The sequence below is a fragment of the Pseudorca crassidens genome, chromosome 2, assembly GCF_039906515.1.
Source record: "Pseudorca crassidens isolate mPseCra1 chromosome 2, mPseCra1.hap1, whole genome shotgun sequence".
Taxonomy (NCBI): domain Eukaryota; kingdom Metazoa; phylum Chordata; class Mammalia; order Artiodactyla; family Delphinidae; genus Pseudorca; species Pseudorca crassidens.
In genome coordinates this window covers 180,947,815-180,969,830 of record NC_090297.1, presented here as the reverse complement: position 1 = coordinate 180,969,830, position 22,016 = coordinate 180,947,815, and the positions used below count along the sequence as shown (strand labels likewise).

The following is a 22,016-nucleotide window of genomic DNA, read 5'->3' as shown; positions in this document are numbered from 1 at the left end:
TAGAACCCTGGCCTAGATAGAAAATGGAAAACTAAATACAGAGGTACTTGTGAAGCACTTATGACTTAAATGACTTAGACTGTGGAAAAGCAGGAGCTTCATTAAAAAATATATATATAGTTAATAAAAAAATAATTGAGAGTCTATGGTATATGCAGGCAGATTGTAGAATATGAAACTAACTTGTGGAAGAAAATGAACAAGGGGCTGGCAACACATCAGGTTCCACTTTCTGGTTCTTATTCTTGATAAGGTGTGTGACCTTGAGCAATTATGGGGCCTCCCTGGTGTTCCTCCAGATGTACTGTGGGGTTCACTAGACATTGAGCCGCTTAAAGGCAGAGACTCAACCTAACTCAACTCTGTATTCCCAGAACCTAGCCCAGTGTGTATGAGAGTGCTTTGCAAAGTATGCTGTAAACATAAATATTAAGTTATGTGTTTATTATCTTCTTGTATTAGTTCTTAAATAGTCAATGACGATTTGTTAAATAGCATAAAGTCCCAGCTCCCTCATAGTTTTTGTTCATTTGGTTTTTGTTTTGATTTGTTTTGTTTTTAATTAAAAGAATTAAATGCAAGACCCAGAGCTGGCATAATGGTAAGCATACACAGAGGTCAGTGTAACAATAATGACTTGTCTTTAGAATCAGAGGCTGCATTATATTTTGTGAGTTCTGGAGTGAGTGGGTGAAATATATTTTTCCCACAGAAATAACGTTGTAAGTGGTAGTTGTGTTTTTAGGCTGTTTCCCAAATTTCTAGTTTAACTCACATACCTTAAGCTTATAGTTGTAAAGTGGTATTACAGTTATAAGTCCCAATACATTGCTGATTACCAAAATTATGGAGAAACATACTGCACGTTCCCATATTTCTCTACTCATTCTTTCCTTTCTGTCACTCTAGCACATTGATTAATTTGTGGATATTGAATCACCCTTGCATCCCTAGAAGAAACCCCACTTGATCATGGTGTACGATCCTTTTAACGTATTGTTGGATTTGGTTTGCTAGTATTTTGTTGAGGATTTTTGCATCTATGTTCATCAGGAATATTAGCCTGTAATTTTCATTTTTTGTAATATCTTTGTCTGGTTTTGTTACCAGGGTGATGCTGGCCTTTTGGAACAAGTTTAGAAGCTTTCCCTCCTCTGCAGATTTTTGGAATACTTTGAGAAGGATAGATGTTAACTCTTCTTTAAAAGTTTGGTAGAATTCACCTGTGAAGCCTTCTGATCCTGGACTTTTGTTTGTTGGGAGTTTTTAATTATTACTGATTGAATTTCATTACTAGTAATTAGTCTGTTTAGATTTTCTGTTTCTTCCCCATTTAGTCTTGGAGGATGGTATGTATCTAGGAATTCATCTATTTCTTCCAGGTTGTCCAATTTGTTGGTATATGAGAGGTTGTGGTAGTAGTCTCTTAGGATTCTTTGTATTAGTTGTAACTTCTCTTTCATTTCTGATTTTATTGATTTGGGCCCTCTTTTTACCTTGATGAGTTTGGATAAAGGTTTATCAATTTTGTTTAGCTTTTCAAAGAACCAGCTCTTAGTTTCATTGATCTCTTCTGTTGTTTTTATACTCTCTATTTTATTTATTTCCACTCTGATCTTTATTATTTTCTTCCTCCTACTAACTTTGGGCTTTATTTATTTTTCTCTTTTCTAGTTCCTTTAGGTGTAAAGTTAGATTGTTTATATGTTTTTTTTTCCTGAGGTAGGCTATGAACTTTCCTCTTAGAACTGATTTTCCATCAACTTTGGAACAATGTTTTTCATTTTCATTTATTTCAAGGTGCTTTTTATTTTCTCTTTGATTTCTTCATTGACCCATTGGTTGTTTAGTAGCATGTTGTTCAGTCTTCATGAGTTTCGTTTCTTCCAGTTTTCCTCTTGTAATGGATTTCTAGTTTTGTACTGTTGTGTTCAGAAAGGATGCTTGATATGATTTCAGTCCTTTTAAATTTACTGAGACTTTTTTGTGGCCTAACATGTGATCTATCCCAGAGAATGTTCCATGTTCCATGTGCACTTGAATGTATACTGTTTGGGGGTGGAATGTTCTTTGTGTGTGTGTGTCCATCTGGTCTAATATATTGTTTAAGGCCAGTGTTTCCTTATTTTCTGTTGGATGTTCTGTCCATTGATGTAAGGTATTAAAGTCTCCTACTATTATTGTATTACTGCCAGTTTCTCCCTTTATGTCTGTTAATATTTGCTTTATATACTTAGGTGCTACTATATTGGGTGCATACTTTTTTTTTTACTGTCATGCCATTTATTTACTTTTTAAAAATTTTTATTAGAGTATAGCTGATTTGCAATGTTGTGTTAGTTTCTGCTGTACACCAAAGTGAATCATATACAATACATTTACATATATCCACTCTTTTATAGATTCTTTTTCCATATAGGCCATTACAGAGTATCGAGTTCCCTGCATTACACAGTAGGTCCTTATTAGTTATCTGTTTTATATATAGTAGTATGTATATGTCAGTCCCAGTCTCCCAGCCTATCCCTCCCTGCTCTTTCCCCCCTGGTAACCATAAGTTTGTTTTCTACATCTGTGACTCTATTTCTGTTTTGTAAATAAGTCCATTTGTACCATTTTTTTAGATTCCACGTATAAGCAATATCATATGATATTTGTCTTTCTCTGTCTGACTTACTTCACTCAGTATGACAATCTCTAGGTCCATCCATGTTGCTACAAATGGCATTATTTCATTCTTTTTCATGGCTAAGTAATATTCCATTGTATATATGTACCACATCTTCTTTATCCATTCCTCTATCAATGGACATTTAGGTTGCTTCCATGTCCTGGCTGTTGTAAATAGTGTTGCAGTGAACATTGTGGTGCATGTATCTTTTCAAGTTACGGTTTTCTCCTGGAAAAAAAAAAGTCCAGGAATAGGATTGCTGGATCATATGGTAGCTCTATTTTTAGTTTTTTAAGGAACCGCCATACTGTTCTCCATAGTGGCTATACCAATTTACATTCCCACCAACAGTGGAAGAGGGTTCCCTTTTCTCCATATCCTCTCCAGCATTTTACTGTTCATAGATTTTTTGATGATGGCCATTCTGACCAGTGTGAGATGATACCTCATTGTAGTTTGGATTTGCATTTCTCTAATAATTAGAGATGTGATGTTGGACATCTTGTGTTTTTTGTGCATCTGTATGTCTTCTTTGGAGAAATGTCTATTTAGATCTTCCACCCACTTTTTGATTGGGTTGGGGGTTTTTTTGATATTGAGCTGCCTGAGATGTTTGTATATTTTGGAGATTAATCCCTTGTCGGTCACTTCATTTGCAAATGTTTTCCCCCATTCTGAGGGTTCTCTTTTCATTTTGTTTATGGTTTCCTTCCTTGTGTAAAAACTTTTAAGTTTCATTAGGTCCCATTTGTTTATTTTTGTTTTAGTTTTCATTACTCTAGGAGGTGGATCAAAAAAGATCTTGCTGTGATTTATGTCAGAGTGTTCTTCCTATGTTTTCCTCTTAGAGTTTTATACTGTCTGGCCTCACATTTAGGTCTTTAATCTTATTTTTGTGTTTGGTGTTAGGGAATGTTCTAATTTCATTCTTTTTACATGTAGCTGTCCGGTTTTCCCAGAATCACTTACTGAAGAGGCTGTCTTTTCTGCACTGTATATTCTTGCCTCCTTTGTCATAGATTAGGTAACCATAAGTGCATGGGTTTCTCTCTGGACTTCCTATCCTGATCCATTGATCTATATTTCTGGGTTTTTTGCCAGTACCATACTGTTTTTGTAATTTTCTAAATTTTTATCAAATTTTAGTGCCTGAAAGTGTAGTTCTTTTTTTTTTATTTAACACCTTTATTGGAGTATAATTGCTTTACAGTGGTGTGTTAGTTTCTGCTTTATAACAAAGTGAATCAGCTATACATATACATATATCCCCGAATCTCTTCCCTCTTGTATCTCCTTCCCTCCCCTCCCTATCCCACCCCTTTAGGTGGTCACAAAGCACCGAGCTGATCACCCTGTGCTATGCAGCTGCTTCCCACTAGCTATTGGTTTTACATTTGGTAGTGTATATATGTCCATGCCACTCTCTCACTTTGTCCCAGCTTACCTTTCCCCATCCCCGTGTCCTTAAGTCCATTCTCTAGTAGGTCTGCATCTTTATTCCTGTCCTGCCCCTAGGTTCTTCATGGCTTTTTTTTTTTTTTTTTTTTTAGATTCCATATATATGTGTTAGCATATGGTATTTGTTTTTCTCTTTCTGACTTACTTCACTCTGTATGACAGACTCTAGGTCCATCCACCTCACTACAAATAACTCAATTTCATTTCTTTTTATGGCTGAGTAATATTCCATTGTATATATGTGCCACATCTTCTTTATCCATTCATCTGTCGATGGACACTAAGGTTGCTTCCATGTCCTGGCTATTGTAAATAGAGCTGCAATGAACACTGTGGTACATGACTCTTTTTGAATTATGGTTTTTTCAGGGTATATGCCCAGTAATGGGATTGCTGTGTTGTATGGTAGTTTTATTTTTAGTTTTTTAAGGAACCTCCATACTGTTCTCCATAGTGGCTGAACCAATTCACATTCTCACCAACAGTGCAAGAGGATTCCCTTTTCACCACACCCTCTTCAGCATTTATTGTTTGTAGATTTTTGATGATGGCCATTCTGACTGTTGTGAGATGATATCTCATTGTAGTTTTGATTTTCATTTCAATAATGATTAGTGATGTTGAGCATTCTTTCATATGTTTGTTGGCAATCTGTATATCTTCTTGGTAGAAATGTCTGTTTAGTTCTTCTGCCCATTTTTGGATTGGGTTGTTTGGTTTTTTGATATTGAGCCGCATGAGCTGCTTCTATATTTTGGAGATTAATCCTTTGTCAGTTGCTTCATTTGCAAATACTTTCTCCCATTCTGAGGGTTGTCTTTTCATCTTGTTTATGGTTTCCTTTACTGTGCAAAAGCTTTTAAGTTTCATTAGGTCCCATTTGTTTATCTTTTGTTTTTATTTCTATTTCTCTAGGAGGGGAGTCAAAAAGGATCTTGCTGTGATTTATGTCATAGAGTGTTCTGCCTATGTTTTCCTCTAAGATTTTGATAGTGTCGGGACTTACATTTAGGTCTTTAATCCATTTTGAGTTTATTTCTGTGTACAGTCTTAGGGAGTGTTCTAATTTCATTCTTTTACATGTAGCTGTCCAGTTTTCCCAGCACCACTTATTGAAGAGGCTGTCTTTTCTCCACTGTATATCCTTGCCTCCTTTATCAAAGATAAGGTGACCATATGTGCATGGGTTTATCTCTGGGCTTTCTATCCTATTCCATTGATCTATATTTCTGTTTTTGTACCAGTACCATACTGTCTTCATTACAGTAGCTTGGTAGTATAGTCTGAAGTCAGGGAGCCTGATTCCTCCAGCTCCATTTTTCTTTCTCAAGATTGCTTTGGCTATTCGGGGTCTTTTGTGTTTCCATACAGATTGTGACATTTTTTGTTATAGTTCTGTGAAAAATGCCATTGGTAGTTTGATAGGGATTGCATTGAATCTGTAGATGGCTTTGGGTAGTATAGTCATTTTCACAATGTTGATTCTTCCAATCCAAGAACATGGTATATCTCTCCATTTGTTTGTACTGTCTTTAGTTTCTTTCATCAGTGTCTTATAGTTTTCTGCATAGAGGTCTTTTGTCTCCTTTGGTAGGTTTATTCCTAGGTATTTTATTCTTTTTGTTGCAATGGTAAATGGGAGTGTTTCCTTAATTTCACTTTCGGATTTTTCATTAGTGCACAGGAATGCAAGAGATTTCTGTGCGTTTTGTATCCTGCTACTTTACCAAATTCATTGATTGGCTCTAGTAGTTTTCTGGTAGCATCTTTAGGATTCTCTTTGTATAGTATCGTGTCATCTGCAAACAGTGACAGCTTTACTACTTCTTTTCTGATTTGTATTTCTTTTTCTTCTCTGACTGCTGTGGCTAAAACCTCCAAAACTATGTTGAATAATAGTGGTGAGAGTGGGCAACCTTGTCTTGTACCTGATCTTACTGGAAGTGGTTTCAGTTTTTCACCATTGAGGACAATGTTCGCTGTGGGTTTGTCATATATGGCCTTTATTATGTTGAGGTAAGTTCCCTCTATGCCTACTTTCTGGAGGGTTTTTATCATAAATGGGTGTTGAATTTTGTCGAAAGCTTTTCTGAATCTGTTGAGATGATCATATGGTTTTTATTCTTCAGTTTGTTAACATGGTGTCTCACATTGATTGATTTGCATATATTGAAGAATCCTTGCATTCCTGGGATAAGCCCCACTTGATGATGGTGTATGACTCCTTTAATGTGCTGTTGCATTCTGTTTGCTAGTATTTTGTTGAGGATTTTTGCATCTATGTTCATAAGCAATATTGGCCTGTAGTTTTCTTTCTTTGTGACATCCTTGTCTGGTTTTGGTATCAGGATGATGGTGGCCTCATAGAATGAGTTTGGAAGTGTTCCTCCCTCTGCTATATTTTTGAAGAGTTTGAGAAGGATAGGTGTTAGCTCTTCTCTAAATGTTTGATAGAATTCGCCTGTGAAGCCATCTGGTCCTGGGCTTTTGCTTGTTGGAAGATTTTTAATCACAGTGTCAATTTCAGTGCTTGTGATTGGTCTGTTCATATTTTCTGTTTCTTCCTGGTTCAGTCTCGGAAGGTTGTGCTTTTCTAAGAATTTGTCCATTTTATTGGCATATAGTTGCTTGTAGTAATCTCTCATGATCCTTTGTATTTTTGCAGTGTCAGTTGTTACTTCTCCTTTTTCATTTCTAATTCTATTGATTTGAGTCTTCTCTCTTTTTTGCTTGATGAGTCTGGCTGATGGTTTATCAATTTTGTTCATCTTCTCAAAGAACCAGGTTTTAGTTTTATTGATCTTTGCTATCGTTTCCTTCATTTCTTTTTCACTTATTTCTGATCTGATCTTTATGATTTCTTTCCTTCTGCTAACTTTTGGGGGTTTTTGTTCTTTCTCTAATTGCTTTAGGTGTAAGTTTAGGTTATTTATTTGAGATGTTTCTTGTTTCTTAAGGTAGGATTGTATTGTTATAAACTTCCCTCTTAGAACTGCTTTTGCTGCATCCCATAGGTTTTGGGTCATCGTGTTTTCATTGTCATTTGTTTCTAGGTATTTTTTTATTTCCTCTTTGATTTCCTTAGTGACCTCTTGGTTATTAAGTAGTGTATTGTTTAGCCTCCATGTGTTTGTATTTTTTACAGATTTCTTCCTGTAGTTGATATCTAGTCTCATAGCATTGTGGTCGGGAAAGATATTTGATATGATTTCAATTTTCTTAAATTTACCAAGGCTTGATTTATGACCCAGGATATTATCTATCCTGGAGAATGTTCCATGAGCACTTGAGAAGAATGTGTATTCTGTTGTTTTTGGATGGAATGTCCTATAAATATCAATTAAGTCCATCTTGTTTAATGTATCAGTTAAAGCTTGTGTTTCCTTAATTATTTTCATTTTGGATGATCTGTCCATTGGTGAAAGTGGGGTGTTAAAGTCCCCTACTATGATTGTGTCACTGTCGATTTCCCCTTTTATGGCTGTTAGTATTTGCCTTATGTATTGAGGTGCTCCTATGTTGGGTGCATAAATATTTACAATTGTTATATCTTCTTCTTGGATTGATCCCTTGATCATTATGTAGTGTCCTTGTCTCTTGTAATAGTCTTTGTTTTAAAGTCTGTTTTTTCTGATATGAGAATTGCTACCCCAGTGTTCTTTTGATTTCCATTTGCATGGAATATCTTTTTCCATCCCCTCACTTTCAGTCTGTATGTCCCCCTAGGTCTGAAGTGGGTCTCTTATAGACAGCTGCTGTACTGTTTTGATTACTGTAGCTTTGTAGTACAGTCTGAATTCAGGGAGCCGGGGTGCACAAATATTTGCAACTGTTATATTATCTCTTTGGATTGACCCCTTTATCATTATGCAGTGTGCACTCTTTTGTTACAGTCTTTGAGTTTATTTTGTCTGATATGAGTGTTGTTACCCCAGATTTCTTTTGTTTCCACTTGCATGGAATATCTTTTTCCAGTGCTTCACTTTTAGTCTGTGTGTGTTTTCATATTTGAGTGAATCTCTTGTAGGCTGTATATAGATGGGCCTTGCTTTTTCATTAGTTCAGCCACTCTGTGTCTTTTGATTGGAACATTTAGGCCTTTACATTTTAAGTGATTATTAATAGGTATTACTTATTGCCATTTTGTTAACTGTTTTGGGTTTGTTTTGCAGTCCTTCTGTGTTCTTTTCTTCTTCTTAGTCTCTTCTCTGTGGTTTGATGATTTTCTTTTGTGTTAATTTTGGGTCTTTTTCTCTTTTATTTTTATGTGTCTATTACAGGTTTTTGGTTTGTGGTTACCATGAAGTTCATGTATAACAAGCTATGTGTATAGCAGTCTGTTTTAAGTTGATGGTTACTTAAGTCCAAACATTCTTAAAACACTGTATTTTTATCTCCCAACACCCCTTTTTGACATCACATTTTACATCTTTTTATTTTGTGCATCTCTTAACTACTTATTATAGTTACAACGGTTGATTTTACTACTTTTATCTTTTAACCTTCATACTTGCTTTGTAAGTGGTTGGTACATCTTTTAACCTTCATACTTGCTTTGTAAGTGGTTGATACACTCACTATGTTTACTATATGTTTATGAGATTTTTTTAATATATTTCCTTATTTCTAATTTTGGCCTTTTCTGCCTAAAGAAGTCCCTTTAACATTTTTTTGTATGGTTAGTTTACTGGTGATGAGTTTCTTTAGCTTCTGTTAGTCTGGGAAACTTTACTGCTACTTTAATTATGAATGATAACCTTACCAGGTAGAGTATTCTTGGTTTTTAAGGGGTTTTTTTTTTTTGCTTTTTGGGTTTTTTTCTATCAGCACTTTGAATATATCATACCAGTTCCTTCTGGCCTATAAATTTTCTGCTGTGAAAGCAGCTTATAGTCTTATGGAGATTTCCTTCTATGTAACTAGTTTTTTTCCTCTCTTGCTGCCTTTAAGATTCTCTCTTTAACTTTTATCATTTTTAATTACACTGTGTCTTGGTTTGGGTCTCTTTGGGCTCATCCTGTTTGGGACTCTGTTTCCTGGACTTGGATGTCTGTTTCCCTCACCTGGTTAGGAAAGTTTTCAGCCACTATTTCTTCAAATAAGTTTTCTGTCCCTTTCTCTGCCTCTTCTCCTTCTGGGACTCCTATAATGTGAATATTAGTGTGCTTGATTTGTCCCTAGGATCCCTTAAAGTATCTCTTTTTAAAATTCATTTTTCTTTTTTGCTGTTCCTTTTGGGTGATTTCCACCACCCTGTCTTCCAGATCACTGATCCATCCATTCTTCTGCTTCATCTAATCTGCTGTTGATACCATCTAGTGTATTTTTTTATTTCATTTATTGTATTCTTCAGCTCTGCTTGGTTCTTTTTTCTATTTTGTAATTCATTATTGAAGTTCTCACTGTTTATTTTCTCATGAGTTCATTGGGCACATTTATGATCATTAGTTTGAACTCTTTATCAGATTACTTATTTCCATTTCGTTTCTTTTTCTGAGCTTTTGTCTTATTCTTTCTTTTCGAACACATTCCTGTGTCTCCTCACTTTGCCTCGCTCTCTGTATAGTTTCTGTGTGTTGGGTAGATGGGCTACATCTCTCCATCTTGAAGGAGTGGCTTATGTAGAAGGTTTCTCATGGGCCCCAGAAGAGCAATCCCTCCTGGTCACCAGAGTCAGATGCTCCAGGGGTGTCCCCCTCTGTGGGCTATGTGCCCTCCTGCTGCGGTGGCACCAAGGTTTCCCACTGGCTGGAAGGCCCACCCAGTCACAACTGCTCTGGGTCCACTGGTGGGCAAGTTGGTTCCAGGCCCAGCTGGTTGTAACTGCTGCAGGCAGCCTGGCCCTTGGTGTGGCTGGCTGCAGGGCTCAGCCGCTCAGTTGCAGGTGTACTGGTGGGTAGGGCTGGCCTCTCAGGGCGGGAGCCTCTTTAGGGGATGCTGGACCCTGGCAAGTCTACCTGCCAGGTGTGGCAGGACGGGAGCCGCTTTGGAGGGGCAGTGGCCAGGATGGGCAGGTTGGATGCGGCTGGAGAACGCTGGGTCAGGACTGCGGTGCTCACAAGACAGATGGAGAATGTCAGAAGTGGCAGCTGCCAGTGCCGGGCCAGCTAGGTAGAGAGAGAAAAATAATTTAAAAAAGGGTGTCCACCAGCACTTCGGTCCCTGAAGAAAGTTCTAACAGATCTCTGCCCCTCAGGACCTGCCCTGAAGCTAGTCAGTGAATCTTCTCCTTCACATATGACCAGGTGCTTTTCCAACCGCTGCCTCTGCATCAAGACTCAGAGCTAGTGAGTCTGTGCAGAAGCCCTTCAAGAGCAGAGTCTCGGTTTTCCAGAGTCCCATGGCTCTCCCAGATGTAAGCCACACTGGGTGTCAGTTAAATGTTAGGGGGCTCCCCTGCCTAGTGCAGGTCCCCCGGGCTGGGGTGCCCCCATATGGGGCCCTGACCCCTTGCTCCTGAGGGAGGGCCTCTAATATTTGTGATATTCCCTCCTGCTTACAGGTCACCGCATGGAGGGTGTGGGTCCTGACTCGATGGTCTCTGTCCCTCTGATGTGTTTCAGTGTGTGTTTCTTTATATCCTTCATCGTAGAGGAGCTGCTCTGCTGGTCTTCACGTCGTCCTCAGATGGGTCACTCTGTGTAGTTATAGTTTTGGTTTGTTCATGGGGTGAGGCGTGTCCGTGGGCTGAGGCATGTTCATGGCATGAGGCGTGTTCATGGCATGGCGAATGCAGGGTCTTCCTACTCTGCCATCTTGGTCCATAACAAAAACTGTAAAAGTTTTTTATTTTCTTGTGGAATGAACACTTAACATGATTCAAACATGCAAAAGTAAAGAGAAGCTTATATGAATTCCCAGGTACCTTGCATACATCTTCAACAATTATCAGCTTACGGCCAATCTTATTTCTGTGCCAGCCCTACCCATGATCCCTCCCCACCTCTGGATTAATTTGAAGTAAATACCCAATAGCATATCATTTAACCCTGCAGATATTTTGAGGTAAATCTGTAAAAGATAACTACTTAAAAAACATAATCACAGTGTAGTTCAAAAATGGGACAGATTGAACCTCAAGAAGAGTAGTAACCGTGATGGGGTGATGAGCCATATCAAATATATACAAATGATAATTTTTAAAGGCCCCTCCTGGCTCACCTTTATAGACTGTTAGATTAGCTCATTACTCTAAAAATTGTTAAATAAAAGGAAGGAATTATCCTATTTTTCTGGTACACATTGTATTTCAGGATAGCCACATAGTTAATAAGACAGTTCTTTATGGAATGCCAACAAATAAATATAAAGGAAATGCTTTTGAAAAGCATAATTTTGAAGTGCCTACTGAAATAATGGATTTAGCCAGCGGTTACTATAGGATGCTAAAACCGTCAGGTGAAAGGCTGATAAAGTTTGTAGTGGATGCACTGCCCAACCACACCTGAAGCCATTAATCAGTCTTAGTGCCACCCAAAGTGAGACATCTGATCACCAGGTGCCTCCAGGTGTGATGCACTGAGAAACACATCAACACCTGTGGGAATTCTTGCCAAAAACAGAGGGAAAACCCAGAACCTGAAGCTAACCAAGCTCCAGATGTAATTGCCAGTTTATAGGAAACGAGGGTAAAATAACACGTTAAAGGACACAGGTGGCATGGAGCGGGGGAAGGTGGAAGGGATCGTCCTCTGAGACGAGGGACATGTCAGCCAAATCCAGTGCTACCCTGTTGAGATTCTGGTCCAGATAAACTCACTCAAATATTTCGGGGGCAGTAAGGGAATATGAGATATTAGAGAATAATTATTAATTCATTATGTATGATCATGATATTTGGTTGTGTTAAAAAAATCTATCTGTTAAAGCTACATAGTGAAGTATTTACAGGTGAAATGATGCATTGTCTAGGATTTGTTACCTTGAGACCCAAGAGCAGCCTCACCTAAGAGCGTGTTAGAATCAGAACCTTTACCAAACTCCAAGAGATGTACATGCACTTTAATGATTGAGAAGCATTGCCTTAAAGTACTTGGTGTGAGGGAGAGTGTGGGTAAGGGATAAAAGCAACAAGATTGCAAGTATTGATTATTATTGAAACTGGGGGCTAAGTGCTTGGTGAAGTGATTGCCTGTAAGTCAGGGATTCCTAAATCGGGGACCGACAGACTGGGAGAGCGGGCAGAGTGTTTATGTACTCAGCCCAGTGATTTGTTTTTTGTTGACTGGTTTGAGATGTGAGCGTTGAGGTAAATGTTGTCTGATATCCTCCCCTTCCTCCTGCCCAGCTAGTCAAGTTACTGGCTAGTATTCAAAACCCCTGAATGCATATTTCTTTAAAAAGTATTCCTTGTCAGATCAAATTGTTGGTTAAAATTTATGGAAGAGACATACCTTAACGACTTAACGCCAGTGTGTCGATCTCTCTCTGTAGCCGCGCCTAAGAAGGACTCTTCAGAGCCTGGATGGTGTTCTGTGCGCTGACAATGATGAGGACGCAGAAAGAGCTAGCAAGTAAGTCGCGGGGTCTCCTGTTCTGTTACGCGATGCGGCTCAGCGGCAGAAGCTTTAGGTTACAAGAGAGATGTCAAAGAACGTGCACTCCCAGAGATCAGGTTTTACTCCCTTGTGGTATATTCTTCAGCAGGAGGAACCAGCGCTAATTGGAGTCTCACGGGGGATGAATCTTGAGATGGGAAAGCAAGATAGACCTGAAATAACTTGTTCTTGGGAAGCAGTAACGTCTGCAGCAATACCTGGGATAGTGTTAAAGGGGAAACAGAAGCCCACTCACTAAGTTAGACTCCTACCCTCCTCCCGAAGAGGGCCAGGTAGATATCAGGAACGGTGAAAGTAGTCAATAGAAACAAACCAGATAGGCGAGGGGCGGGACCTAACTCCATGGTGGTATCAGAAGAGGAGAATTTAACGCAAAGTGTTAAAAATTAATTTTAACATAAAACAAGGGAAACAATAATAGTATATGTTCAACTTCTAAAACAATTTTAAGATATTTTGGGATGACAGAATCAACATTCTTTTTTCTGCATTAAGTATATCTTTGTTTATATAAGACAAGTGAATAAACAAATAAAAGGAAAACCATATAAAAATACTGAAAGTGAACTTGGAGTTAGCAAACTTCCCAGGTATTCTGGGAACCTGATATTTCTAAGGCTAATGTCCCAAATTCCCCAGGATTAGACTGTGAGAAGCCCCGCTTGTGCTTCCGGATTGATAAGGAGCCATAAACGTTTGTTTGCTCTCAGTGCACATACTCAAGATTTCCAGCATTTGAATCGGTGTGTACATCACTACAAAGAATTTGGCCATGAACCAATTATCCACTTTGCTGTTCTACAGAAATATTACATTGGTTTTAAAACTCCCACCTTAGTTGACGATCTTTGGTAAGAGGTTGCTTGTAAGTAGCATTCGTGGTCACGTAATCACCAGTGCGTGTTTTCTTTTTCTTCAGGTTGTCCTCTGAAGACGGAGAAGAAGCGTCTGCTTATTTCTACGAAAGTGACGACTCTCTTGAAACCAGAGCACAGGCCCCTTCCTCGGGTGAGATGGACTTGCTGGGCGAGATCCTGGACACGCTGAGCACGCACAGCCAGGACCAGGGGAAGCTGGCGGCGGCCAGGAGCCTGGACTTCTTTAGGTCGATGGACGACATTGATTACAAGCCCACGGTGAGTCGATTTTCCAACTGGTAAAATTAAATGAACAGTTTCTCGCACTCACTGTGATGGCTTTTGTCATCACCTTAGTTGGTAGGAGCGTTTGACCTCAGATAAGTGTCAAAACTCCAAAAATACTGTAAGAGTTAATCATTAAGAATTATTTCTAGTAACAAAATTCCAGCATTTTCCCTTTTATTTATGCAATTCTGGTGGTTATTGTCATTAATTGAAATTATTTTGTCAAGCAGTAGTATTTTCCTACAACCTAATTTTATAGTTGTCTTTTCTGGGGAACTTTTAAACGTGAAATGTTCCCACTTTTTTTCTGTATTTTCTGGATGTTCAAAAAAGTTTTAATAAATGTATTAATTCAAGTAATGTTTCATTGTATTGCTTTAGAAATAATACTTTAAACAGATTGAACTGGCTGCTTTAAGAACACAAGAGAGAGAAGTATAAGTAATTTCCACTCTGTTCTGATGGTAATAAATTCCAGAACTTGGCATTGATTATATAATATAGTTTGTCTGCTTGTTTTTTGTGTTATTTTGAAGGATTGTTTTGCAAATCCTTTTTATTTTTCAGCTTTTTTGTAGTATAATGACAAATAAAAGTTGTGTACATCCAAGGTGTACAACTTGATGTTTTGAAATGCTGACCACAGATGAGCTAATTAACATATCCCTTATCTCACTTAGTTACCTTTTCTTTGCGGTGAGAGCACTTGAGCTCTACCTTCTTAGCAAAGAACTGTGGTCACCGAGCTGTACATTAGGTCCCAGCACTTTTCCCACCTGCACGACTGAAACCTGCCCCTCCAGCATCTCCCCATTTCCCCACCCCCCATCCCCCTCTGGTGACCCCCATTCTACTCTCGACATCTGAGTTTGACTATTTTAGGTTCCACATGTAAGTGACATCATGCAGTATTTGTGTTTCTCTGTCTGGCTTATTTTACTTAACATAATGCCCTCCAAGTTCATCCATGTTGTCACGAATGGCAGGATTTCCTTGTTTTTAAAAGCTGAGTAACATTCCATGGTGTATACGTACCACGTTTTCTTTACCTGTTCGTCCATCAATGACATCTAGGTTGTTTCCATAGCTTCACTATTGTCAATAATGCTGCCGTGAACACGTGGGTACAGCTGTATTGTCAAGATACTGATTTTATCTTCTTTGGATACATACCCGGAAGTAGGTGTATTATAGATTGCTGGATTGTATGGTAGTTCTGTTTTTAGTTTTTTGAGGATCCTCCACACTGATTTCCACAGTGGCTGCACCAGTTTACACTCCCACCCGCAGCGTGCGAGGGCTCCTTTTTCTCCACACCCTCGCCAACACTTAGGGTCTGGTTTGAGTTTTATAGGTGATTGAAAGGTGCAAGGGCCTGGGCACCCGTATCCATCTCACTTCATTCCTGTTGAGGGCGCCCTGGGAGGTGTTCAGAGCTAACTGTCCATGCTTCATTTCCTCTGGGAGGGACTTTGAGTTCCCAGCCTTGAAAGATACTGATTTCAAAATGGAAAACAGTACTGCTGAAGTAATGCTATAATTTTCTTCCATTTTTTCTAAATGCGCTGTTTCTTCTCTCAGAATAAATCCAACACGCCCAGTGAGAACAACCTGGCCCTGCTTTGCGGTGGTTCCGGTGACCAGGCCGAGTGGCACCTGGGGCAGGACGACAGTGCCCTCCACGGCAGGCAGCTCCCGCCCTCACCCAGGAAGCGGGTGGCCTCCAGCGCGGGAACGGACTCTCTGTCCATCCTCAAAGAGGAGAACGGTGAGCGACGCCTCGGCGTTGGTGCCGCGAGCCGGCCCACAGAGCTGGGAGAGCCGGACCCCGCTCCAGGACTGGGTTTGCCGCTGGCTTCGCCCGGAGCTTCCCAAACAGAGAAGAAAGAAACACTAAGCCAGACTCCGGGTGATCCGCTGGTACCCAGCCTTGGGCGCCGTCCGTCTTTTGTTCCTTGGGAGAAAGAAGGGAAAGGAGCCAAAGAGACTTCAGAAGGTTCTGGACTGCTTCAGGAGGTGGTGTCGTTATGCCACGTAACATCTGCCTTCCAGCAAGACTTAAACATCTCAGAAGGAAAAGCAAGTGGAAACCAAGCTTAAATCAACAAATGAAGAGTCCGTCGCTTGCATCCAAGCTTCTACGGAGACATTTTAGGAGTCCCTGTACCCTATCATAAACATAAAAGGATTGGTAGAAAAGACAACTCTTCCTACCGTCTAAACATTGTTTTTCATTTGGGACATTTCTCCCACTCGTCTGTCTCGTGGTATATAGATTTATCCACTGATTTTTAAATGTAAAGCTAACTCTTCTACTGTGCTCTTAAATCAGGTACTAGCTTGTATGTATGTTGAAAGTATATATTGAACATATGATTTCCCAGTATTTGGTGCTTAACGCCACTTATTTTATTTAAACGAAGTATACATCTAACCCTTGCACATAACCAGTAGCTACTGTACTAACCTGGTTGAGCATGAACTGGCCAAGATACCAAAACCTATCAGAACTAGCCTGAAACTGTTGACCAACTAATTGCCTTAATCTTAAGCCTATATTAAGCATACTTACATAATTTATGGAATTGCAGGTAAATTTTGAAAGATAAGTTATAAGTGTTCTGCAGAGCAATAATGCCTTTTTCTATTCATCAAATCAAGGACAAAGTTCATTTTTTCAAAGTTAAAAAGCTCTCTTCTGGACACTGCAGCCATGTTTTCCAAAAGGTATAAAGGTTCGCATTTACCTTACATGTCACTCAGCGAAATATATGAAGTGCTGGATTACAATGTGAAATTAATGACTTCTGTTTACAAATGACACTTTAAGTTTTTTCACAGTCTTTCTGTATGACTTTGCTAAAGTAGGAGTCACCCCCAGGAAGCCAAATGTGACATAAACTGTCCTGATAAAAAAGTGTTCCTATCTGTTTTTCCCTTAACTAATAATTCTCTACCAGAATGCTTCATATCATCTCAGATGGACTTCTTAAAATAATTGACGTTATATTTTGGAAGTTTCAAATTTATAGAAACCGTGTGGAGAAAGTACAGTGTCCCCATGTCTCCCTACTCAGTTTCCGCTGTTTTTCATATCCTATGATGTCAGTGCAGTACGTCTTCACAATTCATGAACCATGCTCCATGCACATTTCCTTAGTTTTTCCCTGCCATCCTTCTTCTGTCCCAGAATCCCACCCAGGGACCACATCACACTTGGCTGCCACAGCTCCGTAGGCTCCTCTTGGCTGTGACCCTCTCTCAGACTTCCCTGGGTTTTGACGACCTTGACAGTTTTCAGGAGGACTGGGCAGATATAGATATGCTGTAGGATGCCCCTCTGCTGGAACTTGTCTGGTGTTTTTCTCATGATTGATTGATTGTAACGGGACGGTTGGGTTTTGGGGAGGGGGTTACAGAAGAAAAGTGCCGTCTTCATCATTACATCTTATCAAGGGTCCATGCTGTGCACATGATTTGTGAATGTCGATGTTGGCCTTGGTCACCAGGCTGAGGTGGCGTTTGTGGGGTTCCTCCCCTGTAAAGCCGTTCCTTCCCCTGCCGCTCCTACTGCCGTCTTCAGGAGGAAGTCGCCGTGTGCCGCCCACACTGAGGCTTGGGGCTCGTGCTTCCTCTCCGTGAGGGCACGGAATCCACGTAAATTACTTGGAATTCTTCTACATGGGACATCGTCTCCTGTCTCTCAAATTCACTTTCACGCTTTGAAGTTCACCTGAGAAGGAATCGTGCATTGACTGCTTGATGATTGGCTAGATAGACAGGAATAATCAGGAAAAAAAACCCAGTGATGCTATGGTTCATTTGTTGTTAGTATGTTCAATATATATACTCTATACGTCCCCACTCATGATTTTTGTTTACATTATCATTTTAGGAAAGGTGTTTGAGAACCCATTCAAGAACCCTCATCAAGACTGTGCTCTAAAATATTTACTGAAATCATAATTTAATTTTCAATTAAAATCCTGGAAGGGGGTTTGTTAAAAACATTGCGTAAAATATTCATTCGGGTCAGTCTTTAAATAATTTAAAGAAAATGACCAAGTTTTACTTTTCTAAAGTGCATTTCAAACTCTCAATGGATATATTTTGGGAGGACAATTATTCATTCATGTTTATGAAGGAAAACAAGGAAGACCTTGTTTTCCATATAAGGATAGATTCTGTATGTATTAAGGAAAAGGGTGTTTAATCCTTTTTTAAATTTAATCCTTTTTTTTAAACACAAAAGATTCAAGGTTCCTGTCAAATTTTGCTTTTATATACTCGTTACAAAATTCCATTTTATTTAATTGAAAGATATAAAAAAGTCCATTTATCAGAAGAGCTATTTTAAATAAGAAGGAAAAACTGTCACTCTGGTCGTTAATCTGCTGGGCAAATATTCTTCATAATTTTTGAAAAGAATGTAAAGCAGCCCTCTAATGTGAATATTGGAATGAGGTATTTTTCCTTCAGAATTCACTGTCTGGAGACTGGGATCATTGTGAGTGTAGCACAGGCACAATTTGGGTTTTGATCCATTTGCTTGATAAGTTTCAAGGCCTCAGAAGCGTGAGTTTTTTTCCTGTCTTTTGGTCCCCTCACCAGATGTCTGACTGCACTGCTGTGTGTGGTGAGGGTATTCATCCACTGACAAGTCACATTTGTGTCAAGATATTTTAAACTGAATTTGTGCCTTATTTTAACATACAAAATCAGCTCTTATATTCCATGTTGGAAACAAAAGCAAAACCCCTGCATGTTATTCTTGGAAAAACTCCAAAAGACTAGTAGCAAGTATTCGTATTTCAAACCGTTAACATTTTAAGTATTCAAAGTCTGCTCTGAAACTAGACTTCCCAGTATTATGGTGGCTGTACAGAGAATGAAGTGACATTGAGGCGAGTTCTGAAATAAAAGTATTTTTCCTACTATCTTCACATTTTCTATTATAACTAAACCAAATATGTGTAAACTCTCCTGCTGTTTGAATTCTTTTTTTTTTTTTTTTTTTTACCCCCAAGGAGCAACACCTGTTATACAACAGAATTGTATAAACAAATCAGACCTTTGGCTCTGAGGCCCAGTCTTTATGTGACCTCTAGACAAAGTCACAATTCTCCCCAAATCCCACTCTAGTTATTATCCTTTTGCCCTTGGGTATTGCATCCATGGTATTTCAGGGGGATAGAAGAGTCGTGTGTGAATTTAGGGGCTCTTGTTTTGTTAAGTGAGACTGTGTTAAGTGGTATATTTTGATGGCTACCTACTTTAGCATATTTTAGAAAGGCACCAAAATATAGCATGAGTACTTTTCTGATTAAAAATTAAAAACTCATTTAGGAACTATTTATCAGCTGTTGGTACTGGTCATACACAAGGTACAGTAACTGTGGACATAGGGAAATAAAAGAATTGGCCTAGTCCCTGCTGTGCAGGAACTAATTAAAAGGAAAAGGAATTGTAAATCCCTGTTAACAATAATAACAATAATGTATTTTGCGTAGAAGTTATTCAGCCAAGATTCTATCACCAAAAAAAAGGCCTTTTTAAAGCTGCTTAATATAAAACGTGCTCTAAGTACAGAACCATTGTACCATGTCTAATTTGATTAACTTTCTCTACTGTTATACGAAGTACAGTAATGCTGCTACCTAGGATACCTACTTTTAAAGGCCAGATTCAGAGGCTCTTAGAAACTAAGTGTTCTCGTTTACCTGACTGTCCATCACCACTCTGCTCTCCTATCACCAGGCAGCGAGGCTCTGATGAAACCATGTCCCTTTGCACTACTTAGGGCCACGTCACTCGAATCAGGATTAACTGAGCATGCAGATGCATGTTGATGGGATCTCGTTTTACTGTCTTTACCTTGATAATAGCATTCTCTAGAAACAGCCTCCCCTCACACACACACATACACTTTTAAACTAAAACTGTCTGTGACAGTGCTGTTGTGAGGAGTTTGTGCTCGTATCCTAATAAACAGGACCCAGGAATGCTAATGAGTTCATCGTTTCTGAAGTAAGGTGAAGAAGTAGACTGCTGATAAAGAGGACAAAACTGTGACTATTCTCATAATTAGTAGATCTTCTTTTCTAGAAAATCTGAATTTTTCAGGAAAAGATTATTTTCATGAATAAATTTTCTAATCTGAATTCCATTTTGTTTAGCATACAATATCCTGATTCTGGGTAGATATTTGTATATCAGAATATAAATTGAAGAATGTAAAATGAACACCCAAACCTAATTCCCCCAGACCACTTCTTAATATATGAAATGCTTTCTACAAACTGTCAGTATTGACGTCTTTCCTCTGTCGAGCCCAGGAATCTGTTAGTGTGTGTTTCTTAAATCTTGTTTAAGAGGCAGAGTTGTTTTGAGCAAATCAGTTAACATTGTGATTTGGTCAAGGTAGGGAATTATGTGTATTTAGAAAGAAGCATGTTTTATTTTGAAAATAATAGGATTTTGTGCAATATTTTTTCTTGCATAATTTAGTTCATATAAATACATCTGCTTTTCTAGCAGATGCCTTAAGGTCATGTTTTTCAGTATTTGTGTAAAACTGTATGTAGCAACATTCCATGTGATTTTAGAGAAAACATATTCTTTATACCGTTGGCAGGAGAAATGTTTTTATTTAAAATAATTATGAATATTGCATTAATATATCATAACTAACTGCCTCAGCAACAATAAATATGCAACAAGAAAATTCTGAATCTTAGATTACTATTGACAATACTGTTACTTTAAGAGAAATGTGTATAGTGCAAAATGCTGATTCTTCATGTGTACACTTAACAAATAGTTCTGTACCACATAAATCTAGATGGCATTTCTATGGTGATGACAAAACATATGTCAACTGTAATATCCTTTGTGATGAATCTTTGGTAAGATTTATAAAGGGCATTGCCAATACTTTTTGACTGTGTAAATTAAGTTAATTTTTGTATAATGTACAGTTTGTTTAACCTTAGAGCTTCTATAGATTTCTACTTTTGTTATACTTGAATGAGGCAGAAGCACTGTGGAAAATCTGTAGCTCTGGATGTGATAATGCAAACATACCAAAAAAATAAAACAAGGTACTGAACAGCAAACTTAACCAGATGCTTTCTATCCAGAAAGCTATGTTTTTTTCAAACCATACTTAAGTGAAGTAATTTAAAATATACAATCTTTTATCTTAAAAGATTGCCAAGTCACAAATGATTACCTCTTTGATATGATAAATCTCTGAGTCTCTTCGTCTCTGTGTTACTTCATGTTTCGGAAGAGAGCCTTGTTGAGGTACATTGACAAATCTGCCCTTTGGTTGATTACATGACTTTTAGGACAGGCCAGAATTAGACTCTGCATCCTAAATGCACCATGTGTGTTGAGTCACCATCCTTCACATAGTCTAGTTTCCATGTGGTTATTTGGAGAACCTTTAATAATCATATACCAAAAATGAGATTTCTTAAATCTGTCATGATTCAGTACTTAGAGCAATGCCTAAAACAACAAGTATGAACTGCCTAAAACCTACAGTTTAAAATGCATAAAGCTTTTTTACACAAAAGGTACATGAGAGGTTAAAAACTGAACTTTCCCAAAGCTTATTTCTCTTTCTTTAAATGAATAACTATTTGGAAGGACTGAAAAACTCGAGCTTTTTGCTAGCCATGGTGACTGGTATCCATACACACCTTCCCAGCATCAAGATGTGCGTCATTGTTCTTGCATCCTTGAGGCTACAGGATAAGAGTCATCTCTAAAGCTGACTACTATTGGGAGGACTTTGTAAAAGTATTGTTTGGGGAATTTTAAAAACTATATGCAAAAGTAAATATTGGATGAATGACACATTACCATAAAGTGCCCAACGATGCAGGTTTAAAATAAAGTTGGTCATAATCAGAACTGCCTGGTGGTGACTCTTTTTAATGATTGGCTATAGTGCTCCTGAGGAACTGTCGCAAGGACCCTGCATCTCCATATCGGAGCCTCATGACTGCTGCAGTGTAAACTGAGCCCTAAACCTTTCTGGCGGGTTTGCTGGGGAGGCATCTGGTCAGCTAATTTCATTGGGCTCTGAAACCACAGAAGAGGTAATCAGTGTCACTAAGGACAGCACAGCAGGTCTAGCCAAGCCAAACGACTGTTTACTGACCTTCACGTAAGAGT

The 22,016-nt window shown here is 38.6% G+C and overlaps 1 protein-coding gene across 3 annotated transcripts in view; it reads left to right on the top strand.

The window, feature by feature from the left end:
* DENND1B (DENN domain containing 1B) overlaps nucleotides 1-21,752 on the top strand; it is a 252,903-nt gene extending 231,151 nt beyond the window's left edge. For all 3 annotated transcript variants that reach the window (XM_067729825.1, XM_067729827.1, XM_067729824.1), the window contains 3 exons: nucleotides 12,563-12,642; nucleotides 13,607-13,823; nucleotides 15,414-21,752. In XM_067729825.1, the coding sequence (XP_067585926.1) occupies nucleotides 12,563-12,642; nucleotides 13,607-13,823; nucleotides 15,414-15,932 (816 nt within the window). In that variant the 3' untranslated portion in view covers nucleotides 15,933-21,752. The remainder of the gene's footprint in view (nucleotides 1-12,562; nucleotides 12,643-13,606; nucleotides 13,824-15,413) is intronic.
* The last annotated feature ends 264 nt before the right edge of the window (nucleotides 21,753-22,016 follow it).